The sequence below is a fragment of the Nasonia vitripennis genome (assembly GCF_009193385.2).
Source record: "Nasonia vitripennis strain AsymCx chromosome 4 unlocalized genomic scaffold, Nvit_psr_1.1 chr4_random0003, whole genome shotgun sequence".
Lineage (NCBI taxonomy): Eukaryota > Metazoa > Arthropoda > Insecta > Hymenoptera > Pteromalidae > Nasonia > Nasonia vitripennis.
In genome coordinates, this window is record NW_022279638.1 from 5,641,344 (window position 1) to 5,662,954 (window position 21,611).

Here is a 21,611-nt window from a genome sequence, read left to right on the forward strand (position 1 = left end):
ATAAAAATTATCTTAAAAAATTATTTTTTTTCAAGCAATAAAACTAATATATTACATAAGTTGCACAGACAAGTTATCGGAAATATATAAAAAAATGAATCTCTTAACGCACCGAGAAACTTTTCTTGAGAATCTATCTCTGAATCTTTTAATCATTTTATGATTACTTTCTTGTGCATCTTCACTAAGAATTCCAATAGGTACAATTAATTCTTTCGTAATGACGTGGCCATGTATTAAAATGACATGCATTAATGTAGGTATTTTATACCAGTTGTAGAACTCTACGTATTTGAATGCCGTCTCTTTGCAATAAGCACCAAATGCTGCATTATTTACTAAGCAATTTGATGAAATAACTGCCAAAATAACTTTAAATCTGTATAACAAGTGTTCATTGAATCCTACAAATCATTATTTATTTTATTATAATTAATCAGTGATTATAATTAAATTTTGGTAGAAATAAAATTATAAAAATTGTACCAGTTATTCGAGCCACAACGTCAGTATTATTAAAAAATTTGCTAGCAGTATTACCATTATTGGTATTACCAGATCCCTGCGTTGGCGCATCTACCAATATACTTAATTCACTTTTAAGTTGATCTTGAATCTCTTTTTTCTTTTCATTTGTTACTGCTTCAAAAACTTTTGAAACCTTATGGAAATATAATACAGAAGAACAAAGAGAAAAAATGAAATACTACATCTAAACATTTAACGATTGATGTATCTATCCATCTAACTATCTATCTTCATTACTTACTCTCCATACTGGAACTTCCAATGACAGACGATAAGAAATATGAAGGACTAGTTCCATGAACCGAATGTTTGGATGTAAGATTAAAAATCCATATTTAAGAGAGTCTGATTTTATATTTCTTTCAATCATATTATCAATATCGTTGAATTTTCCTATAGTGGCATTACATACAAAACATCTTTGACTCGATGAATCGTTAAGAGCATTGCAAACCTAAAAGTTAAATAATTTTATGAAGGAACAACAAAATGAATTGTCTATAGAGAGGTCTTTGATTTTTCCTTTATAAAAAAAGCCTGCAGAAAATCGTAGACAATCTTTACAGGAATAACTGCGATACCTCGCACACGATCCGCGGCCTAAATTAAAATCAAATCAATATAATATAATTCATAAATTCTAAAGTCACTCGACTATTTTTCAGAAACACAAGAATGCTTCGCTGCCCCGATCTGGCACGTAAACAACACCGCAGAGTCGCCAGCAGCGGCGAGAGAGGAGCATAACAAAGATTACGTAACAAGAGCGAGCACGCAGCGGCGTAAATCATTAATTATATTCAACTTTCTTTCTCTTTTTTGACCTGTCGTCAGATATACGACACAGGGCAGTAAATTTTCACAGCTCTTCGATAATAATATAAATTAAATATTTTGCACCGGACCTAGAAGAGCCGTGACCGTTACATAACTGCAAACATTTTAGCGGGCATCATACAACAATTTTTACAAGAATTACCTACCATAAATTGTTCTCTTTAAGGTGCCTATGAAATATCGTGGATTATACGTATGTATTTCATATTGCATTATTAATGAACAGGTTTTTTTTTAATTATACAGATAAAAACATACATAATCTCCAATTTTTCTTAATAATATATGTATTGTAAACTAATTTAGACAACTATTTATTCTCTTTAATAGTCTGAAGTATTTTTATATTGTAAAAATAAAACAAATCATTATGGTCGTAATTCTTCCCAAAATTTCTGCAGTAAAATTGTATGCCAGTTGATTACATGTTTGCTAATTTTCTGTTAAAGCTTCTGCATTATTGTAGCATGATTTTTTATAATCGTTATTTTTTAAATTATTTGTAATTATGCATACCCTGGTAGAAATCATATCACGTCGTGCGAATTTTTCAATATTTTTTTTTAATTTTTAAACTTTAATTTTTAAAACATAAATGCGTACGTGACGCTCGTCCAGAGCAAATTCGGAGATGCGGGTCTGAAGAGAGAAAGCGAGGGACAGATAGCCCTATCGTAAACATCTTGAGCTGCGCTAATCGGCGAGAGGCATCAGCGGATGCACTACAATAGCCATAGTAAAGTTTTTCTGCGCATTATTCGGTACGGGAAAGTTTTCGGCGTGACGGACCAAGCGCGATTTTATGACGAGCAGCTGCGTTTGCCTAAGATATCGGCAGCGTCTTGAGCGACCGTAATTAAGACAGCCTACGAGGCTCCGACCTTTCTTTTATTGCAAGGACAGTTTTGGGAAATACGCACGCTTGCAGCTGTGTATCGATCCCGCAATTTTCCGCTATTTTTCAAAATGCGAATATTTATTTTTGTCAATTGGAAATATTTATTTAGAATTATTTTTCATCATGCTGTTGTATAAACTATGCAATTTTCGAATTGTATACGTTCGCTTTTAGCAACAGTTTTAGTGGGATAATTCTACATAAAAGTATATAAATGCATAGTTTGTTTGCAGCTTGTAGTATAGTTATAATTTTACAAACTGATAAAACGATTTATTCATTAATTATTTGGCACTAAACTGTATATTTTTCGATTTATACAGTTCGCTTCTTGTGCATACTTTATGAATGGATCAAGTGTCTATTTGTTTATTTTAATTTTATCATATATTTTGTTGCGACAGTCGGTCGGTGTGAAACTACGATTGTTATAACGATGCATGGCTAATTTATTAAATTTTAAAAATAAAAATGGAGTTAGAATAAATATTGAGGCTGTAAATGAATGAAATGTATAAATTTCATTAGTAAATTCAAGAGTAAATTCATTTATTTATAATGTTTTCTTAAACTAACGCGCAGAAGAGCTTTATTACTAAGTTTTAGATATAGTTGTTTGGTATCGATTTGTAGAAAATTTCACAAGCATTAAAATTATAATATTGAAATATTTATACAATACTCTGCTCAACTTTTATTAATGATAAATAAAATGCTTGGGAAATTTTATACAAATTGGCACGCATCGAAAGCGGCGTATAGACGAACCACAGTCATAGAGAAGAGGGTGTAAGCGGACCGAAGGGCCTGACCGAAGCTGCATAGGAGGAGAGATGCGAAAATTCGGCGTAAGTGACGGTAAAGCTAAAATATAACGGCTTCTCTCACTCGCTAATTTTCGGCATCTAGGCGGAACGCGACCCCAACAACATCGGGAAGGGAGAACTCTAGGCCCTTTGTGCTGCGAAACATCTTTCTAGTTCGACACTCCGGTCCCGGCTCTAAGTAAGCTTGGTAGTATTCTCGCGCTTGTACGCGATAGATAGATTTGCGCTTGTACGCGATAGTAGATTCACGCGCTTGTACGCATAGTTTTAGATTTGCGCTAATTACGTACGGTTGTATTTTTAATATAAAATATAAGGTAGATTTAATCGAATTTGCGAGTGCTCTGTTGTTATTTTTACCAAGAGCCTTCATCCCTCCACGTTAGTACCAAAGAAGCAGCCAGCGGCAAAAAGTAAGTAAGAATCTATTTTTACTATTCAAACTTTTCTATTCCTTTCTATAACTATCGCTTGGATAAATGAACCGAATAACACCGGGTCATTTATCCCTTTTCTCTATCTTTTAGAATTTAGATCCGATTAACCCCGGGTCATTTTCTAAATTTTATTTTCCCTTCATTTATTTTTTATCATTCACAAACATTCAAAGCACCCAGCTATTGCACGAAAGTGTAGGCTAAAGGTGTAGTAACTAAATAATTGTGGTAGCATCGTTTGATGTTACATACTCTTTTTCTTGGCGCCCAACGTGTGGGGCAGTACACATAGCCTTTGAATGTTTGTTGAGTATAAGGAATAATTTGCATGCGCATGCTAATTTATTTAAAACATAGTAGGGAAATAATAAATAAAATATATAAGCTCTATTTTTATACGAAATTTTGAGTCAAAGAAAAGATAAACAAAAGCAGTTAGTTATTTTCATTTATCTAACAACTGTATAAGGTGGCAGACGCTTTTCTGTCAAAACAAGCGTGGCCTAAGTAGCATAAGCTTGAAGTTAGCATTACTATCGAATAGCTGCAGTCGAACTCGAAGCGCTGCAGTGCTGCCATCTGACGCGCTCGAAATATACCGCGCGATTTGAATTTGAATTTAGAACAGATCTTAAATCTCGTAATGGAATAGTTTATTTATTAAACAAGAAAATTGATAATTGAAAGTATTTGATAAATTGCGTATTTGATAAATAAATAACTATTAAATATTATAAATAATTAAATGGAAAGGAAAATTTTAGAAAAAATGTATAAACGTATAGTTTAAATTTTGATTTGAGTCTAAATAAATAATCAAATTATTATTAACAAATTAACTTTAAATAATGAAATAAAAGAATTATAACAATTAATATTTAACCTTAAAAAAATTTTTGTTTAAACTAATATAAAGATTTTATTTTGCAACTAAATTTGATAATAATTTAAAAATTTAAATGTATCTTTGTTGAGACCTTTGATACCTATAAGTAAAAACCTAGGCGAGGGGAATATGAAAGATAATATATTGAAATACTTGATGTGAATTATATTTTCAAATATTTAAAGGAATATAAATTATTGAATTAATAAATTTATTGATATTTTAATATTCGTTTTGATTAAAGCACATTCAAATCTACTAATTTTTTTTTTTTTTGTACATTATATGAAATTTTATAACTATTTTAAATAAAGGTTAGCTTATGAGTGGAAAAAAGGAAGAGGGAAAACGCGTTACAAGAAGTTCCGCGAATAAAGATCCAAAACTAAAAGAACACGTAGATAAGTATGAACAATTTAAAATTAGATAAGTTTGAACAATTTAAAACAGATCAGAAAGTAGAGTCATCTGAGTCGGATACATCAGAGACGTTTGATTCAGCAACATCGCGCAATACTACATTAAATTCGGGAATTTTAGATTTGACAGAAGATAACATTATAGATTTAACAGGAGATAAAACTGTAGTCGAGGCAGACAAACTAAATCAGGATTCACAAAATAATAGTGTAGACTCTTTAGACGAGGAACCAGAAATACAAATGGCGGCAGCTACAGTACCTTTAAAAGATGCGCTTAAGGTTGTACCCGAATTTGACGGTAATAATATACCAGTTAGCTATTTTATAGAAGGTTGCGAAGAGGCAAAAGAAATGGTAGAGACAGCATCCGTGAAAAATTTAGTAAAACTTCTTAGAAGCAAGATAGTTGGAGAAGCGAGGAAAGCGATCTATGGACAAAATTTTGAAACAGTAGATGCATTAGGCGACTTTTTAAAGAGTATATTTGGTCAGACAAAATCCATTCATCAATTACAAGGTGAATTAGGAAACGAATATCAAAGAGAGAGTGAAAGAGTAATAATATTCGCGAATAGATTAAGAGAAATAGGTAAAAGAATCCTTGACGCGAAAAAATTATTAGACGGAGCAGCGTCCGCAGATTTCAAAATCGAAGTAGAGACAAACGTTGTCGAATGTTTTAAAAGAGGATTATTGCCCGAAATAGAAAGGAGATTAGAAGCAGCCGATAGTTTAACCGACATAGGGAAAATGCGATAACAGCCGAGAGAGCCTATGAAGCGCAAAGATCGTTAAGAAATGAACCTAATACTAAAATTAAAGAAACGAGAAGAATTAGTTTTTGTAAAATTTGTAAAAAGGACGGACACGAGACGGAACAATGTAATGTTAAAGGAAATTCAAATTTTAATTGTTATCTATGTAAAAATCCGGGTCATATTGTCAGGAATTGTCCAAATAATCAAAATAAAGAAACATGTCAGTTATGTGAAAGAATAGGCACACAGCCAAATCTTGTAAACGTCAAGTTCCAATCATGGTTTGTCAAATATGTGATACACCAGGACATCCTGCGAATAAATGTAGCCAACGAAAAGCAAATCGAAACGAATCCAAACAACAATTTAAATGTCAAAAATGTAATTTTAGAGGTCACACAGCAGCGAATTGTAAAGTTAATACGAGTAAATTCTGTAATCATTGTAAGCGTTTAGGACACACGGATGAGGAATGTAGGGTTAAACAATATCAAACTAGCCATAATCAGGGAAACGACGGCGGTTTCCTGAAACAGAGCGCGAAACAGGAAACCGAGTCAAAAAAGCGCTCAGTGTTAGACCAAGACGAGAAGGAATTTTTGAAAGAGTTAACAAAATAGAATCAGCAGATGAAAGAAGTTCTTTGATACCATATATTAATATAAATGATAACGATAGTAGTTTTGAACAATTTATTACATTTATGATAGATTCTGGGGCACAAAGAAATATAATTAAAATTAGTCAGGTACCAGATAATATCGAGATTTTTAACTCGCAAAATATTTTATTAAAAGGAATATCAGAAAGCACTATTGATTCATTAGAATTCGTTGAATTTAAAATTTTTAATAAATAAACTCAGTTTTGCGTAGTAAACGATGATTTTCAAGCACCATTTGAGGGCATATTAAGGAGTCAATTTCTCTTTGAAAATAAATGCATTGTAGATTTTAATTCAAATCATTTTTTAGTAAACGGTACCTTATTTAAATTTAAACAATTAGCTAAAGAGAATAAAACTCAAGAAATCATTATTAATTTAGAGAATTCAAATATAGTGAATAACTTACCGTACATAGGTATTTATTCTTCGGATATGGAAGTTTCGCAATTATTAATAGATACAGGAGCTGAAGGGAGTTTAATTAAGGAAAATATGCTTCCGGAAGAAAATTTAATCGATCGGAACGACATCATTTATTTAAGAGGTATTGACGGCAATATTACTCCCACTATGGGATCAACATTTTTAGATATTTTTGAGATAGACTATAAAGTTCATATTGTTAAAAATGATTTCTCAATACCAGCAGAAGGAATTTTAGGAGTAGATTTTTTCGTTAAATCAAATAGTATAATAAATTTTGGGAAAAGGAGTTTAAATATAAGAGAAAATATGCACCGTTAAAAAGGAGATTATTAAATATTAAAAATTAAAAATGATGATCATCACCGTAAAGATGTGTCAGATAATGTAATTAAACAGGTAATTAGAGGTTTAGACATAGATTCAAGTGTAGATTCCGACTTAAATTCTGATTCAGATTTAAACTCAAATCCTGATCCTGATTCAGACATAATTTCAATTTCTAATTCAGATACAGATATAAGCTCGAATTTGGGTAAAAGGCTAAATTTATTACTTAGAGACTCAGATTCAGATTCATTAAAAACCAAATATGATCCTTATGATGGCTATAAAATAGAAGATTATTATATGAATGAATATTCTAATTTAGGAGAGTTACTTTACTTCGAAACAACTAATGAAAACTTATTAGACGAATTAGGAATAGAAGAGCGTAGGAATATTATAGAAGTAAATTTAATTAATATATTTAACGAAATTATGCCGAATCAAAAAGAAAATGAAGACAAATTAAGGTTAGCAAGAATAATAAAGAAAGAATTAAGAATAGTAAACAAAATTATGCAAGGAGTAAAAAAACGATTGATAAAGTTAATAATAGAAAAGTAAAGAATAAAGATAAGATAAAGGGCTTAAAATTGGTTGTAAATATAAAAAATATAGATGATAAAGAAGCTACAGAACTTATAGATTTAGCACGAAAGCACATAAATATATTTTCAATAGTTTTAGAAGACGAACAGGAGTATAGTAATGAATATTTAAGTGTAGATGAAAGAATTACAAAAATAAAAAGTTTGATTAATACTAATGGATTAAATTCTAAAGAATATGAACAGTTAAATAGATTAATAACGAAACACGCAGATAGAGTGTATTTAGAAGGTGATATTTTAAAAGGAACTAATATACTTAAACATAAAATTAATACAATAGACGATTATCCAGTGTATACATATAGATTACCGCATATATTAAAAGAAGAAATTGAAATTCAGATTAAGGATTTATTAAGAAGAGGAATAATCCGACCTTCAAAATCACCTTATAATACAGCATTGTAGGTTGTACCGAAAAAACCAGGACCAGATGGAAAGCCAAGATGGCGAATAGTACTCGACTTTCGGTCATTAAATGAGAAAACTATTCCCGATGCATATCCTATTCCAAATATTATGGATATTTTTGATCAATTACAAGGTGCAAAATATTTTACTACCTTAGATTGCTTCTCAGGATTTCACCAAATTATGATGGATCCAGAAGATGCAGCAAAAACTGCATTCTCAACCCAGGTAGGACATTTCGAATTTGTTCGGATGCCGTTCGGGCCTACGTAATGCTGCAGCGGAATATCAACGCATTATGGTGATAATACTGGGAGATTTAATTGGAAAAGGAGTATATATATATATATATATATACATAGATGATATAGTTATTTATACAAAAACATTAGAAGAGCATGAGACTCTTTTTAACAAAGTTATGGAAAGATTACGCGAGGCTAACCTTAAATTACAACCAGATAAGTGTGAAATTTTAAAACAAGAAGTGACTTATTTAGGACACAAAATTAACAAAGATGGACTTCAACCTGATCCCAAAAAGGCTGTTAAGTATTTTCCTACGCCTAAAGAAGTAAAAAATATACGTCAATTTTTGGGTTTAGCGGGATACTACAGAAGATTTATAAAAACATGTGAGCTGTCTAGGGACAGCCGATGAGAGCGAAGCTCTTGACTAATTAAATATTAATTTTATAGTTATTGTAATATTGAGTAAATATTATAATCTCGATTCATGATCAAAATGGCACTTGTCGCGCCATCTAGGACCTGTCTCTCTGCTGTTAGACTCCGATGTGAGCGGACGTATTGACCGAGGCTATTGCCGATACACAATTATTTACCTCAATATATATTATTAATATTATTAACCTCAGTGTTATTATTTATCCACTATTCTAACATGGTAGCAGAGCGTTGGAACTTTTTTTTCAATTTTACATCAACCTTCGGGGAAATGTAAAATTGAGGGGGGTTAAAAAGTGAGGTTAGAAGAAAAGCCACGTTGAAAAGAAGTTAACAAAGTAAATCGCACAGTGAAAATTGAGCAGTGAAATAAAAGGAGAAAATTTCGCATAAAGACTATATGCTTGTGAAGCATGAAATTCGAATTTTCTTATCGAAATGTCTGTCGAAAAACGAAAAGTTTCAAGTGAAGAAAAATAAGTCTAGAAAAGTTAAAGTTAAGAAATATATGCTCAATGACGAAGATAAAGTCGTCAGGTAATAAACAATAAAAAGATTTTTGAAAAATAATCAAGATTTAAGTGCGATGTTAGTGGATTAAAGTCGGCGAGTGAAACACGTGGTGAAGTGCTATTATAGAGCACGTGGCAAATTTTGAGGTTAAGCACATGTTCTCGTGGCTTAAACTAAAACTAATTCAAGATCACGAATTAGAGAATAAAGAAATTGTTTGGAAGGAAAATATAAGAAATCCGATTAGAAAATTATTCTTAAAAGAATTGAAGAAAATTATTATACTCAAAACTCAAGTATATAAGAATATAAGCAGAAGATATCAGGATGCCCATTTTTGATGGTGCAAACTACTCAGGTTGGAAAATCAGATTAATGATTTTACTTGAATATAAAGAGTGTAAAGAGCCAGCCGTCGGTGAAATGCCGAATACGTACAAAGACAAAGAAACAGATTGGAAAAAGATTGATCTAAAAGCTCGTACCATGATAATTAGTACTATCTCGGACAAACAATTAGAGTATGTTGGTGAATGTAAAACTGCTCTAGAGATGATTGAAAAGTTTGACAAAATGTATTTAACACAGTCTACAGCTTTACAGATAATAAGTAGAGGCAAAATCGAAGAAATCAAATTAAATAACTACAAAACAGTAGAAGAATTTTTGTAGAGTTTGAGAGAGTAACAAACGAGTTTAAAACAGCTGGTGGAAAATTACAAGAAACCGAAAAGTTGAGATATCTACTTAGAGCATTGCCACCAAGCTATAGCTATATTGGTGATTTCATAGATATTATTCCAGAGGCTCAGAGAACTGTAGACTATGTGAAGTCTAAAATAAAAGAAAAGAATATGACTAAAGCCGAGTCAGATAATAAGAGTAACGTCAGTACTTTTACAACCCAGGCAAAAGATAAATGCTACAATTGTGGCAAATTTGGTTACTACAAGAGTGAATGCACGAGTCTACAACAATCGAGCAACCGAGGCAAAGGTGCTCATTACAACAAAGGTCAAAGAGGTCACCAACGAGGCAACTACAGAGGTCGACCCTACAGAGGTCGTGATCGAGGACGAGGTTCTTCAGGCCAACCCAGAGGTGAATCATCCAACGATCAACAAAACTACTCATTCGAGGCATGGACTACACAGGTATGCGACGACTCGAACTATTTCTATACCAACCCTCGGGAGAAGTATAGAAATACTAAAATAAGTGAAATAAATCACGTATCAGGGCATGCTGAAAATAATGAAAATTATAATGAGATTAATTGGTTGTTAGATAGCGGTTGTACAGATCACATTGTAAAAAGTGATAGATATTTTTATAATTACGTAACTTTGAAAAATCCAGTAGATGTAAAATTACCAGACGGTAAAATGCTAATAGCAACAAAAATAGGTACAATTAGAATCTGCTTCAAAAATTATTAAAATGAAAAATGTGTTGATTTAAAAAATGTTTATTATGTAAAAGGTATTAAGCAAAATTTTTTAAGTTTTTCTAAAATCACAGAAAATAATACGATAGTAGCAAGAAATGAAAATGCGAAAATTTATAATCAGTCTAGAGAATTGATAGCTGTTGCAAACAAAGTAGATAATTTGTATGTTATGAAAAGCTTTGTAATTGTAAAAGAAAATAAACAAACGAATGTACATTCATTGAGACTAACCGATAAAGAGAAATGGCAGAGCGTTAGGTCATGTAAATTTTCAATATTTAAATAAATTAGTAAAAAACAAATTAGTTGAAGGATTGCCAGAAAAAATCGAAAATATTGAAATGAAATATGCAAATTGTATAGAGAGTAAAATGGCAAATGTACCTTTTGAAAATAGCAGATCAAAAACAACTGAAATTTTAGAATTGATTCATACTGATTTAAATGGTCCACATAATACTACTGGTTATGGTAGAGAAAAATATTTCTTAACATTTTTTGATGGTTATAGTAAGTGCACTAGAATCTTTTGTATTAAAAATAAATCAGAGACTGCAAGTTGTTTAAAAGAATTTGTTAATCTAGTAGAAAATAAATTCAATAAAAAGGTTAAAAAATTACGTTGCGATAATGGTAAAGAATATTTGAATCACGAAATCTACGATTTTGTAAAGTCTAAAGGAATTCAATTATTGCCATGCCCACCCTACGTCCATGAACTAAATGGAGTAGCGGAAAAATATAACAGATCTGCAATGGATATGGGCAGATGTTTAATGCGTGAAGCCAAAATACATAGATGTTATTGGCCTGAAATTATGAAAACAGTAGCTTATCTAAAAAATCGGACAATTGCAAATACAGCTGAAAATAAAACGCCATACGAAATATTCTTTGGTAAAAAACCTAATGTTGATCATTTAAAAATTTCTGGCAGTCGAGTCTTTGTAAGAGTACCAGAAGCTTTACGGAAAAGCAAATGGGACGATAAAGCACAATTAGGCGTATTAGTAGGTTATGTAGAAAATGGTTATAAAATCTTAGTAAATGGTAGAATAATAAATGCCAGACATGTTCAAGTAGTTGAAGAGAAAACTCAATTAATTTGTTTAGAAAAACTTGATGACGAAAAAGATAGAGATTTGGAAAATAGCGAATCTGAAAATAAAGAAAATGAAATACTAGAAAATGAATCCAAAATTGATGAATATGATGTAAATTCAAATAGAAAAAATTCTCTTATCTCTACTCAGACCTTCGGGGAAAGTAGAGATGACGAATCAAATTTTGACATTGTTGAAAACGAAAATATACATGATGATTTTTCGAATACTGTAGAAAATAAAAGTAAAGAAAACCTGATTGTAAAAAGAAAATCAGAAAGAAAGAAAAGTCCTGTAAATAGATTTGGAAATCCAGTATCACATTTTATTTATGTAAATTATATTGATGCAAATGTACCGAATACATTCGAGGAGGCGTTAAACTCCAGCGAATATAAACAATGGAAAATTACAATGGACTCAGAGATAAGTCTAAACAAAAATAATACTTGGCAAATTGTTGAAAGGCCAAAAGACAAAAAAGTAATTGATGTAAAATGGGTCTATAAAAAGAAAAATAACAATGTTTATAAAGCGAGATTAGTTGTAAGACGATTTCAACAAAGAGAATACATTGAAAATGTTTATTCACCAGTAGGCAAAATGCAAACATTGAAAATTTTATTGTCATACAGCTGTAAAAACAATTTATTTATAGAACAAATGGATGTAGAAACTGCTTTCTTAAATGGTTATGTAAAAACAGAAGTATATATTAATGAACCGAAAGGTTATGAGACTGGTGACAATAAAGTTTGCAAGTTGCAAAAGGCATTATACGGATTGCGAGAAAGCCCTCGAGCTTGGTATAATTGTTTCAACGAATATATTGAAAAATTAAATTTTGTGAGAAGTAACTACGATTACTGTCTATACGTAAATAATACAAGCAAAGATTCAATATACATACTAGTTTTTGTTGATGATCTCTTAATTTGTTGCAAAGACAAAAATAAAATAAACAAAGTCAAAGCTAGTCTGATGAAAAGATTTGCAATGAAAAATTTAGGCAAAATAAGCCAATATATAGGTATTGATATAGATTATAGTGATGATAGACATAAGATGACTTAAAAGTCAAACAAAATACATTGAATCTTTAGCTGTAAAATATAATTTAGAAAATGCCAAACTGTATGATACTCCAATGCAGTCTAATCTAAAACTAGAACAAACTAGTGAAATTGATGAAAATATAAAATACAGAAATTTAATTGGCGAATTATTATACATAAGTACAGGCACAAGGCCAGATATTGCATATAGCGTAAACTATTTAAGTCGATACCAAAGTTGTTATGATCAAACACATTATAAATATGCAATGCGAATTCTAAAGTATCTGTATAAAACGAAAGACTTAAAACTAACTTACTGCGACAATGTAAATAGCGAAATATTAGATTGTATGGTAGATTCTGATTACGCGGGAGATAGTGCAGATAGAAAATCTACAACAGGTTTTGTAATAAGACTTTATGGTAATGTAATTTTCTGGAAAACACATAAACAAACTACAGTAACAAAATGTTCTACTTTCGCAGAATATACTGCTATGTCAGAAGCAGTAACAGAAGTACTGTTTATAAAAAATCTCTTACATGAAATATTCAATGTAAAATTCGATAAACCTATAAACATATTCGAGGATAACTCGATTTTCTGGTTTACCGAGCACCATCCACTGGGATGGAAAGTTGCTTCCAGGATATTTACGAAGAGAAACTACTGATAGACTAGCGATTATTATTACAAGTGATGGAATGGAGCAACTCTTGGGTGTTCCAAATATCTCTTCTAGTAGTGGAATAAATCAAGCTCAAGCAGTATTCGATACTTTAAATGACTGGTCTTTATTAAAAAATATTGTAGCTCTTTGTTGTGATTCAACAGCTAGCAATACTGGTCAAATAAATGGAGCTTGTGTGTTATTAGAAAGATTAATCGATAAAGATCTTCTCTATTTTATCTGCCGGCATCATATTTACGAGCTTGTTCTAAGAAGTACATTTGAAATAAAATTTGGTAAGACAACTGGTCCGGAGGTACAATTGTTTAAAAATTTTGGAGATTTTTGGAAATCTGTAGAACAAACAAAATGTGATCCGGGTATTAGTGATACTTTTGTAATTGAATCTCTGCAAGATGTAAAAGAAGAAATTTTAGACTTTTGTTCGAAGTATTTAAAAAAGGATTTAAACAGAAGTGATTTCAAAGAATTTTTGGAACTAGTCATCATTTTTCTAGGCGGAAAATTACCTAGTGGTATAACTTTTTATCCACCTGGAGCTTTTCATGCTATTCACCATGCTAGGTGGATGGCAAAAGCTATATATTGTTTGAAAATATTTACCTTTGGGAAACAATATTTGCTAGATAAAAAAGATGTTGAAGTAAAATGTAGAGACGTTTGCATTTTTATAGTAAGAGTCTACGTTCATGCCTGGTTTTGTACTCCATTTGCTGCTCAAGCACCAAATCAAGATTTAAAGTTTTTAAAATGTTTGTACGAATATAGAAGAATTGATGAAAGTATATCTGACTGTGCTGTTAGAAAATTTATGAATCACTTGTGGTATTTGACTCCGCAACTAACAGCACTAGCATTTTTTGACTTTACTATTTCAAATGAAGAAAAGTTAAAAATGTGCGAAGCTCTACAGTCAAATTCTAGTGCGTTTGTTTATGGAAAACGAATTTTAGTCAATGAAAAAAATTTGGATAAAATAGTGAATTCAAGTATTAGTGATTTTATTTGCAAAGACACTCATGAAACTTTTAGACGTTTAAAAATTGACACAACTTTTTTAGAAAAAAATACATCAAAATGGGCCAAAGATAGAAACTAGACTCATGGTTTGGAAGTTGTTAAAAACCTCAGAGTCGTGAATGATACAGCCGAACGAGAAGTAAAATTGATAACTGAATTCAACAATTTTTTGACTAAAGATGAAAAGCAATTGCAATACCTATTACCTGTAATAAAAGAGTATCGAAGCTTGTTTTCAGATAGCAAGAAGGAAACGTTGATGCAGCCATATGAATGAATATTTTATTTGAATATACGATTAGAACATTTTTGTACTGTTTTTTAATTTTTACCTTCAGAATCTCGCTTCGACAGATCGTTTTTCTTTATCTCAGCTTATAAATTTTCTTTTATTTTTTTAAACTAATAAGTTTATCTGATTCAGTAGTTCAAAGTATAAATTAGTAGAAAATATTACAAATCAGCTTTTTGGCCTTTTTACCGTGATTTTCGAGTTTTTTGATGATTTTAACTTCTTTTCTCGATTGAATCGGCAAAAGCCAATTGCACCATTCGTTTAATGAGCTCAAAATACATAAAACTGTATGTTTTTGAAAAAAACTTTCCAATTCATCACTGATTATAAACGTTAAAAGTCCATTTTTACACGTTTTTTTGCGATTTTTATAACTTTATTATTTCACTATTACGGCGAAAACTAATAGCACCATTCGATTCAGCGGCTCAAAATAAATGGGAAAATATACTTCCAAAGTTAAAATTCCAAAATTTTCACAGGTTTTCAGAACGATAAACGTTTTGACCCTTTTTTAACATGTAAATCCCATAAGAAACTTCGGGTGCTTTGAGGCACGTGAAAAATCGATGCTATGGGTTCAAAACCTATATGCGCATGGTTTTTGAGGTACTGAACATATATCTCCAACAGTATTATGAGTTGTTGAAAAACCAGTACTATTATTAACCATTATTTCGATATTTGGTGTAGTTATATTTGTTATATCATTATTGTTTTGGTATATAGCAACACCACCAGCCCGAGTTTTATCTCGCTTAAATTGAACAATGCACCGAAAGTTAGGTATATCTAATCTATGTTCGTTGTTCATCCACGTCTCCGTGAGCAATAAAGTATTGCATTTTTGAACAATTGAATCCGATAAGTCATCTTTGTGGCTGTGTAGACTTTGGCAATTAAGGGTGTATAATGCAACTGTTTAATTACTTATCAAATTGTTAATGACGGTGGCCTTTGTTTCCAAAGTGTTTAACGCCAGTCTTTGAAATACTTGTATCAAAGATAAAGCTGATGTACTTTGCTGTCGGTTGTGGTAGAATTTAAATTTTGTTGGATCATCTGCAGCTGTCGTAATAAATAAACCCTCAATTGTTGTTACCTGTGATAATGCAACATAAACCATATCCCGCAAGTGTATTTTTTCATATTGATACACGATTTCATCGAACGTTCCGCCTTATGACTTGTGTATGGTCATAGCACAAGCCGCAATGACAGGAAAGTGCGTACGTTTGTTAGTAACTTTTTTATCTCTTGTTAGTTGAATATTAGTTGTTCGTAATTCAATTGGTACAACAGCATTTGAAAGATTCTCTTGTGCAACTAACTGAGCAGCTTTCTTTCGTGCACATTGTCCAATTTTCGGTGAGCTTTGGAATTCCAACCAAACTCTACAAATACTGTTCTGTTCAGGACACGAAGCTGTTAACCTCGTGCCTGATTGTACGACTAACAGTTTTACATCTGAACAGAAATAAATTCTTTAAATTCAGCTTCGCTCAATTCAACAGAAATAATGTGCTGTAATTTATTTATACAGGCGTACCTCTTCTAGTTGAAAAACGGCGTAAGGCCATTATCGCCGCGTTGGTACTCAGACTATGTGTCAGTTCAATATGTATCGCGCGGGTAGTTAAACATGTGAATAACGCGCCCCATCTTTTCTCACGTCTACGACCTATCTTTACTCGCATCGGTCCAAAATAATCCAATCCGCAGTGGCTAAACGGTTTTAAACGATATGCTAATCTAGCTTAAGGTAAATGGCCCATTTTCGGACTTGCGGGCTGCGCCCGAAGAAATTTGCAAATACTACATTTCGCTACTATGCTTTTCAACGCCGGACGCAAAACTACAATCCAATATTTTTTACGCAACTCGTTAAGAACCGTTTCGTGACTTGCATGGTAAAACCTTTCATGATATCTCTAATTAATAATTTAGTAAATGACTCTTGAGCATCTAAAATAATAGGATGAATCGAAAAAATGTCGTCCGAAAAATTCTTTAAACGCCCTTCCGCGCGCAAAACATTCTCCTCGTCTAAAAATGCAGTTAAAGATACAATTTTACTATTTTTTGGCAATGATTTCGATTTTTTAATTGAATCAATTTCTTCAAAAAATGAAACTGACTGGCTAAATTTACAGCACATTATTTCGGCAGCTACTTTTTGTTCGACTGATGACCGTATTTCTTTTCTTTTCATTCTCATGTAATCAATAGCTCTTACCACGTAAATCATCGTTTTCATTAATCGTCTGAATGTTGAAAAGCGTGAAAAATCAACAAAAAAACAACATTTTTATTTATTGCACACGTAATTAATGCTTCCTGTCTTACAAATTCTAAGTCTAAATCATTATTACACGATTGAACAATTTTAACAGGCCAATTAGATTCAGTTTCACGAAAAAATGACGGTCCTTTTAGCCATCTACTGTTGTTATCTAGAGCGTCAGGTGCAGCTCTTTTTCGCGAATTTCTTCTAATCTATTAGCAACAAAAACTTTAAAATCTCGCGGATCCTTCTTTATCCAATTTAAAACAGTTTGAGAATCGGACCAAAAAATTCTGCGCGTAATTTTAAAATCGTGCTCTTTAGCAATTGTTTTCGCTAATCTCGTCGCTATAAGGGCTGCTTGTAATTCTAATCGCAGAATTGTTGACGGTTTTAATGGTGCTACGCGACTTTTTGAGATTATTAACGATACGTGATACGAACTATCCCTCAATGTAAATCTCCTCTTCTCGAACTTGACAATTTACATTCTGATAACACAGCGGAATACTACAAGTTTTTACTTTTTCTAAATCGCGTAACCACTGCTGCCAACGAGAAAATTCTACATCCTTTAATACTTCGTCCCAACCTATACCGCTAGACCAAATCTCTTGCACCAAAATTCGCGATTGTATTGTAAATGGAGTTAAAAAACCTAAAGGATCAAAAACCGACATAATTAAACCTAAAAACTCTTTTTTAGTTGGTCGCTTAATCCCATTATAAATTTCATGTGAAATTTTCTTACTATTGCAATTAAACATTAAATTATCCGTTGAATTTAGCCACTTCAAACCTAAAACTTTTTCATCATTAATGCTATTTGGATCCCCTTTGATTAACTGATTTGAATCATTAACAGAATTAACGTCTTTTAAAATCTCTGGAAAATTACTAGCCCAACCGTGCATCTCCCAATTCGCGAACTCGTTGATGGCTATGGCTTGAACGACTCTTTCCGACGCTTCTTCTATAGTTTCACAACTGTCTAAAAAATCATCCATGTAACAATTTTCAATCAAACTATTTGCGGTTTCCGGAAAATTCTTAATAAATATCGCGCTACACGGGGAAGATTTCGCGCCAAACAACATTGATGTCATCACGTATTCCGCCGGTTCTCGATTCCTATCCGCGCCTCGCCATAAAAATCTCTAAGCGTCTTGATCTTCTTTTCTGATTTTGATTTTCATGAACATATCACGAATATCCGCTTTAATCGCGAATAAGAACTGACGAAAACGCATTAATACACCGAGCAACGATTTTAGTAAATCAGGACCTGCCAGCAAAAGATCGTTAAAGAAAATTCCGTTCTCTAACGCCGCTGCATCGTGCATAACTCGAACTTTACCCGGTTTATTTATATTAGTTACTCCAAAAAATGGTAAATATCGAATTCTAATTCCCGTCGGCAATAAATCAGCTTTCTCCGCGAATCCGTTTTCAAATATCTTTTCCATCTGTTTATAAAACATCTGCGCGTATTGACTGTCTCTGTCGAGTCTCTTTTCAGTTTTTATCAACCGTCGGAAAGACATCATTCGGCCATTAGAAAAATTACCTGTTTCATCCGATTTCCACGGTAACCCTACTACCCATTCTTTGCCATTATGATAACTAGTTTTTTCTAATATATTTAAAGCTAGTCCATCTTCCGTTTTGAACTTAACATAGTTATCAACGCCCATCGTTTCAAATTCAAAATATTGTTTAATTAATTTATCAAAATATTCATCGCGTGTCTCACGATCTAAATTTTCCTCGGTTTCTGCAATAGCAGCTACAAACCCTGACCGAATCTTATGAAAATTTCCGTGAATTACCCATCCTAATTCGTACCGCAACACTATTAAATCGTCTAACCCTAATTCTTGATATTCTTTGGTCACAATGAGTTTAATATTATCTTGCCCTATTATCATTTGCGGGGCAGCCTCATATGGCTCTGTTTTAATTCCTGTTTTCATCGCACAGTAATCGACAACTTTACTTTCTACGCATTGCTCTGGCAACTCTAAGTCTCTTACTACTAAAACATTATTTAATATATGAGTCCCAGTTTCGCTTCTTAACTCTAAACTTACTTTTTCACTACACATTGTGATCGCATCTTTATCGCCTACTCCTTTTAAATATACTTGCGCTCGCGTAGTTGAAACTCCTATTTCTTTAATTATCTTTGAATTTATTATCGAAACCGTAGATCCGTCATCTAACAAAGCGTATATAATCTTAGAACTACGCGTGCCTTTAACCTTTACTGGAATCAATTTTAGAAACGCGTGATTATTTAGTCAGATATTCTCATTATTTCTTGACGCAGCGCACGCTCTCGGAGTGTCATTCGAAGTCTCGCCAATGCTCCGAGAGCCCGCAGCCTTGTCAGTCTTACTAACGTTATGTAGGAGCAGGTGATGCTTGCGATCACACTGTTTACATGTCTCCTTCCGGCACGTATCCTTCGAATGACCGGGAACCAAACAATTAGAAAATAATCGCTTAGATTTTACAATTTTCCACCGCTTGTTTACATGCATTTTTGCCAAGCTTTTGCACTCTACAGTCCTATGATTGTCAACATTACAAATCACGCAGAAAGGTCCCCTCTTCCTCGGAGCAGATTCCACGTTTTCTCTAGTATTTACAACCGCGCTCACGCGTTTGCCATTTTTGCGCGTCCCGCGCGACTCGACTGCTACGGGCTCCGACACTTTGTCGAATACCGTTGTTCCGGCCATTATAATCATTTCCACTTCGCGATATACGAAGTCGGAAATTTTTTCCAAATCCGGAATAGTACGGCCTATATTCGCGGAATATTCCGAATACCTATACTTCATCGATTCTGGTAATTTGTCTATCAAATTATTTGCAAAGTCAGGACTATGCAAATAACCCGATGTGTTGTCTAACGACTTAATTGCCGATACTGCTGAGTTTAAACGCGTCGCGAATTCAACTAAAGTTATTTGATGATTCTTGACACTCGACAAGTCTCGAATCTCAAAAAGAATTTTCTCTAATATTAATTTTGCGTTTCCGAAACGCATCTCCAACATTTTAATAATTTGCGACGAACTAACACCGGCCATCAACAAAGGGTCGGCCGTAGCGTGCGCATCACCCTTTAGAGCCTCCGAAAGACGTAAAATGTTCTCCTCATTCGAATAAAAACCGATAGTTGTCGACATCTCGAACGCTTTTTTAAACTGTAACCACTCAAGTGGATTACCTGAGAAAGAGGGAAGACCTTTCGCTGAAGTCATTCTATTTACTAATCGCGAGTTCATTTATGAGACTCGAATCTCTCACAGCCGACAATGTGTTTTCTATCGCGCGTACTAAACGACTCGTTAGGTCGTTTTCATTCCGGTCGACTGAAAATCGTCGTGAGTTCTGTGTATTATCTCGATAATGCTCCGTACTGTGAGCTCGTGGCTCAAAATTGTTATGCTCATAATTCAATTCAGAATTATGCGATTCATTCGATTCTAAATCGCTTTCAATATTGTCTATTTCGGATTCTACTGAGAACTCACGAGGATCTTTAGCTACACACTCATTTATAAATCGCGCTCGCTTAGTCGGCAACGCGGTATCGAACGAATCTACATACATGAGTCTCCTCGGTCCAATGACGAATCGCTTCTCCTTGTTGTTCGGTGATGTTGAAGTCGCCGCAGCCATCCAAGAGTGCGGTGCACGCCGATTCCATATTTTCACGCATACAAAGGCTCGATTGCACTAGAAAAACTCGGGAAAAACCCCGACGCTACGTCGGAGCTGTCCCCGTGCTAATCCGTACCGCCATAAAAACACTCCAAACCGCTCGAGCCCAAACACCGCGCGTCACCCGCCCGACCCGGCCGTGCGAGCCTTGTCCGCACGCCCGAGCTCGGACTGCGCGCTGCCAGATGTCCGTACTCGAAATCCGAATTCGAGCCGATTTACTTTCCTCCGAAGAAAGTCGTCAAATCTGAAGCCTGTGACGTAGGGAAAACTCTCGTTTTGTTTCACGAGCAGAAAACCCACGTCAGGAACATCGATTACATTTTTCGAATATTAACTGCGCACGCGAGCGTTGCCGACTAATTTACGTTCTCAATCACACATCACGCTTGGTACTAAATTTATACACGCAGGCCACTATCAAGCGTACTTATTCCACGGATAAAACGCATCTGCGGCCCTCTAAGCACAAGAGCGACACTTCGCCTCTCTTGTCTTAGTGCTACAGGGCCAGTGTAGCCTCTCCTGCTAATAAGTCATTTCAATGACTAAGGGAGAGAAAGCGGCACTCGCTCGATAACTGTAGAATCGAGTTAGCCGCGAGCCTACACTGTGGCTTCTGTAGATCCACAGTGCGATGCGCTTATCCGCAAAATTGTGTATATCGGGAACAGTTGTCTTCTTGGAATTGTAAATGTACTAACTTCCCAATGACAAGAGTTGTGCACTAATCATACTCACT

General features: G+C 33.4%; 1 protein-coding gene across 1 annotated transcript in view; it reads right to left on the minus strand.

The window, feature by feature from the left end:
• The window catches only part of LOC116417026, a 59,532-nt gene that overhangs the window by 396 nt on the left and 37,525 nt on the right, over positions 1 to 21,611 (minus strand). The window contains exons 3-5 of the mRNA XM_031928059.2: positions 770 to 982; positions 487 to 661; positions 113 to 404 (exon numbers count right to left, since the gene is read on the minus strand). Of these exons, the coding sequence (XP_031783919.1) occupies positions 113 to 404; positions 487 to 661; positions 770 to 982 (680 nt within the window). The remainder of the gene's footprint in view (positions 1 to 112; positions 405 to 486; positions 662 to 769; positions 983 to 21,611) is intronic.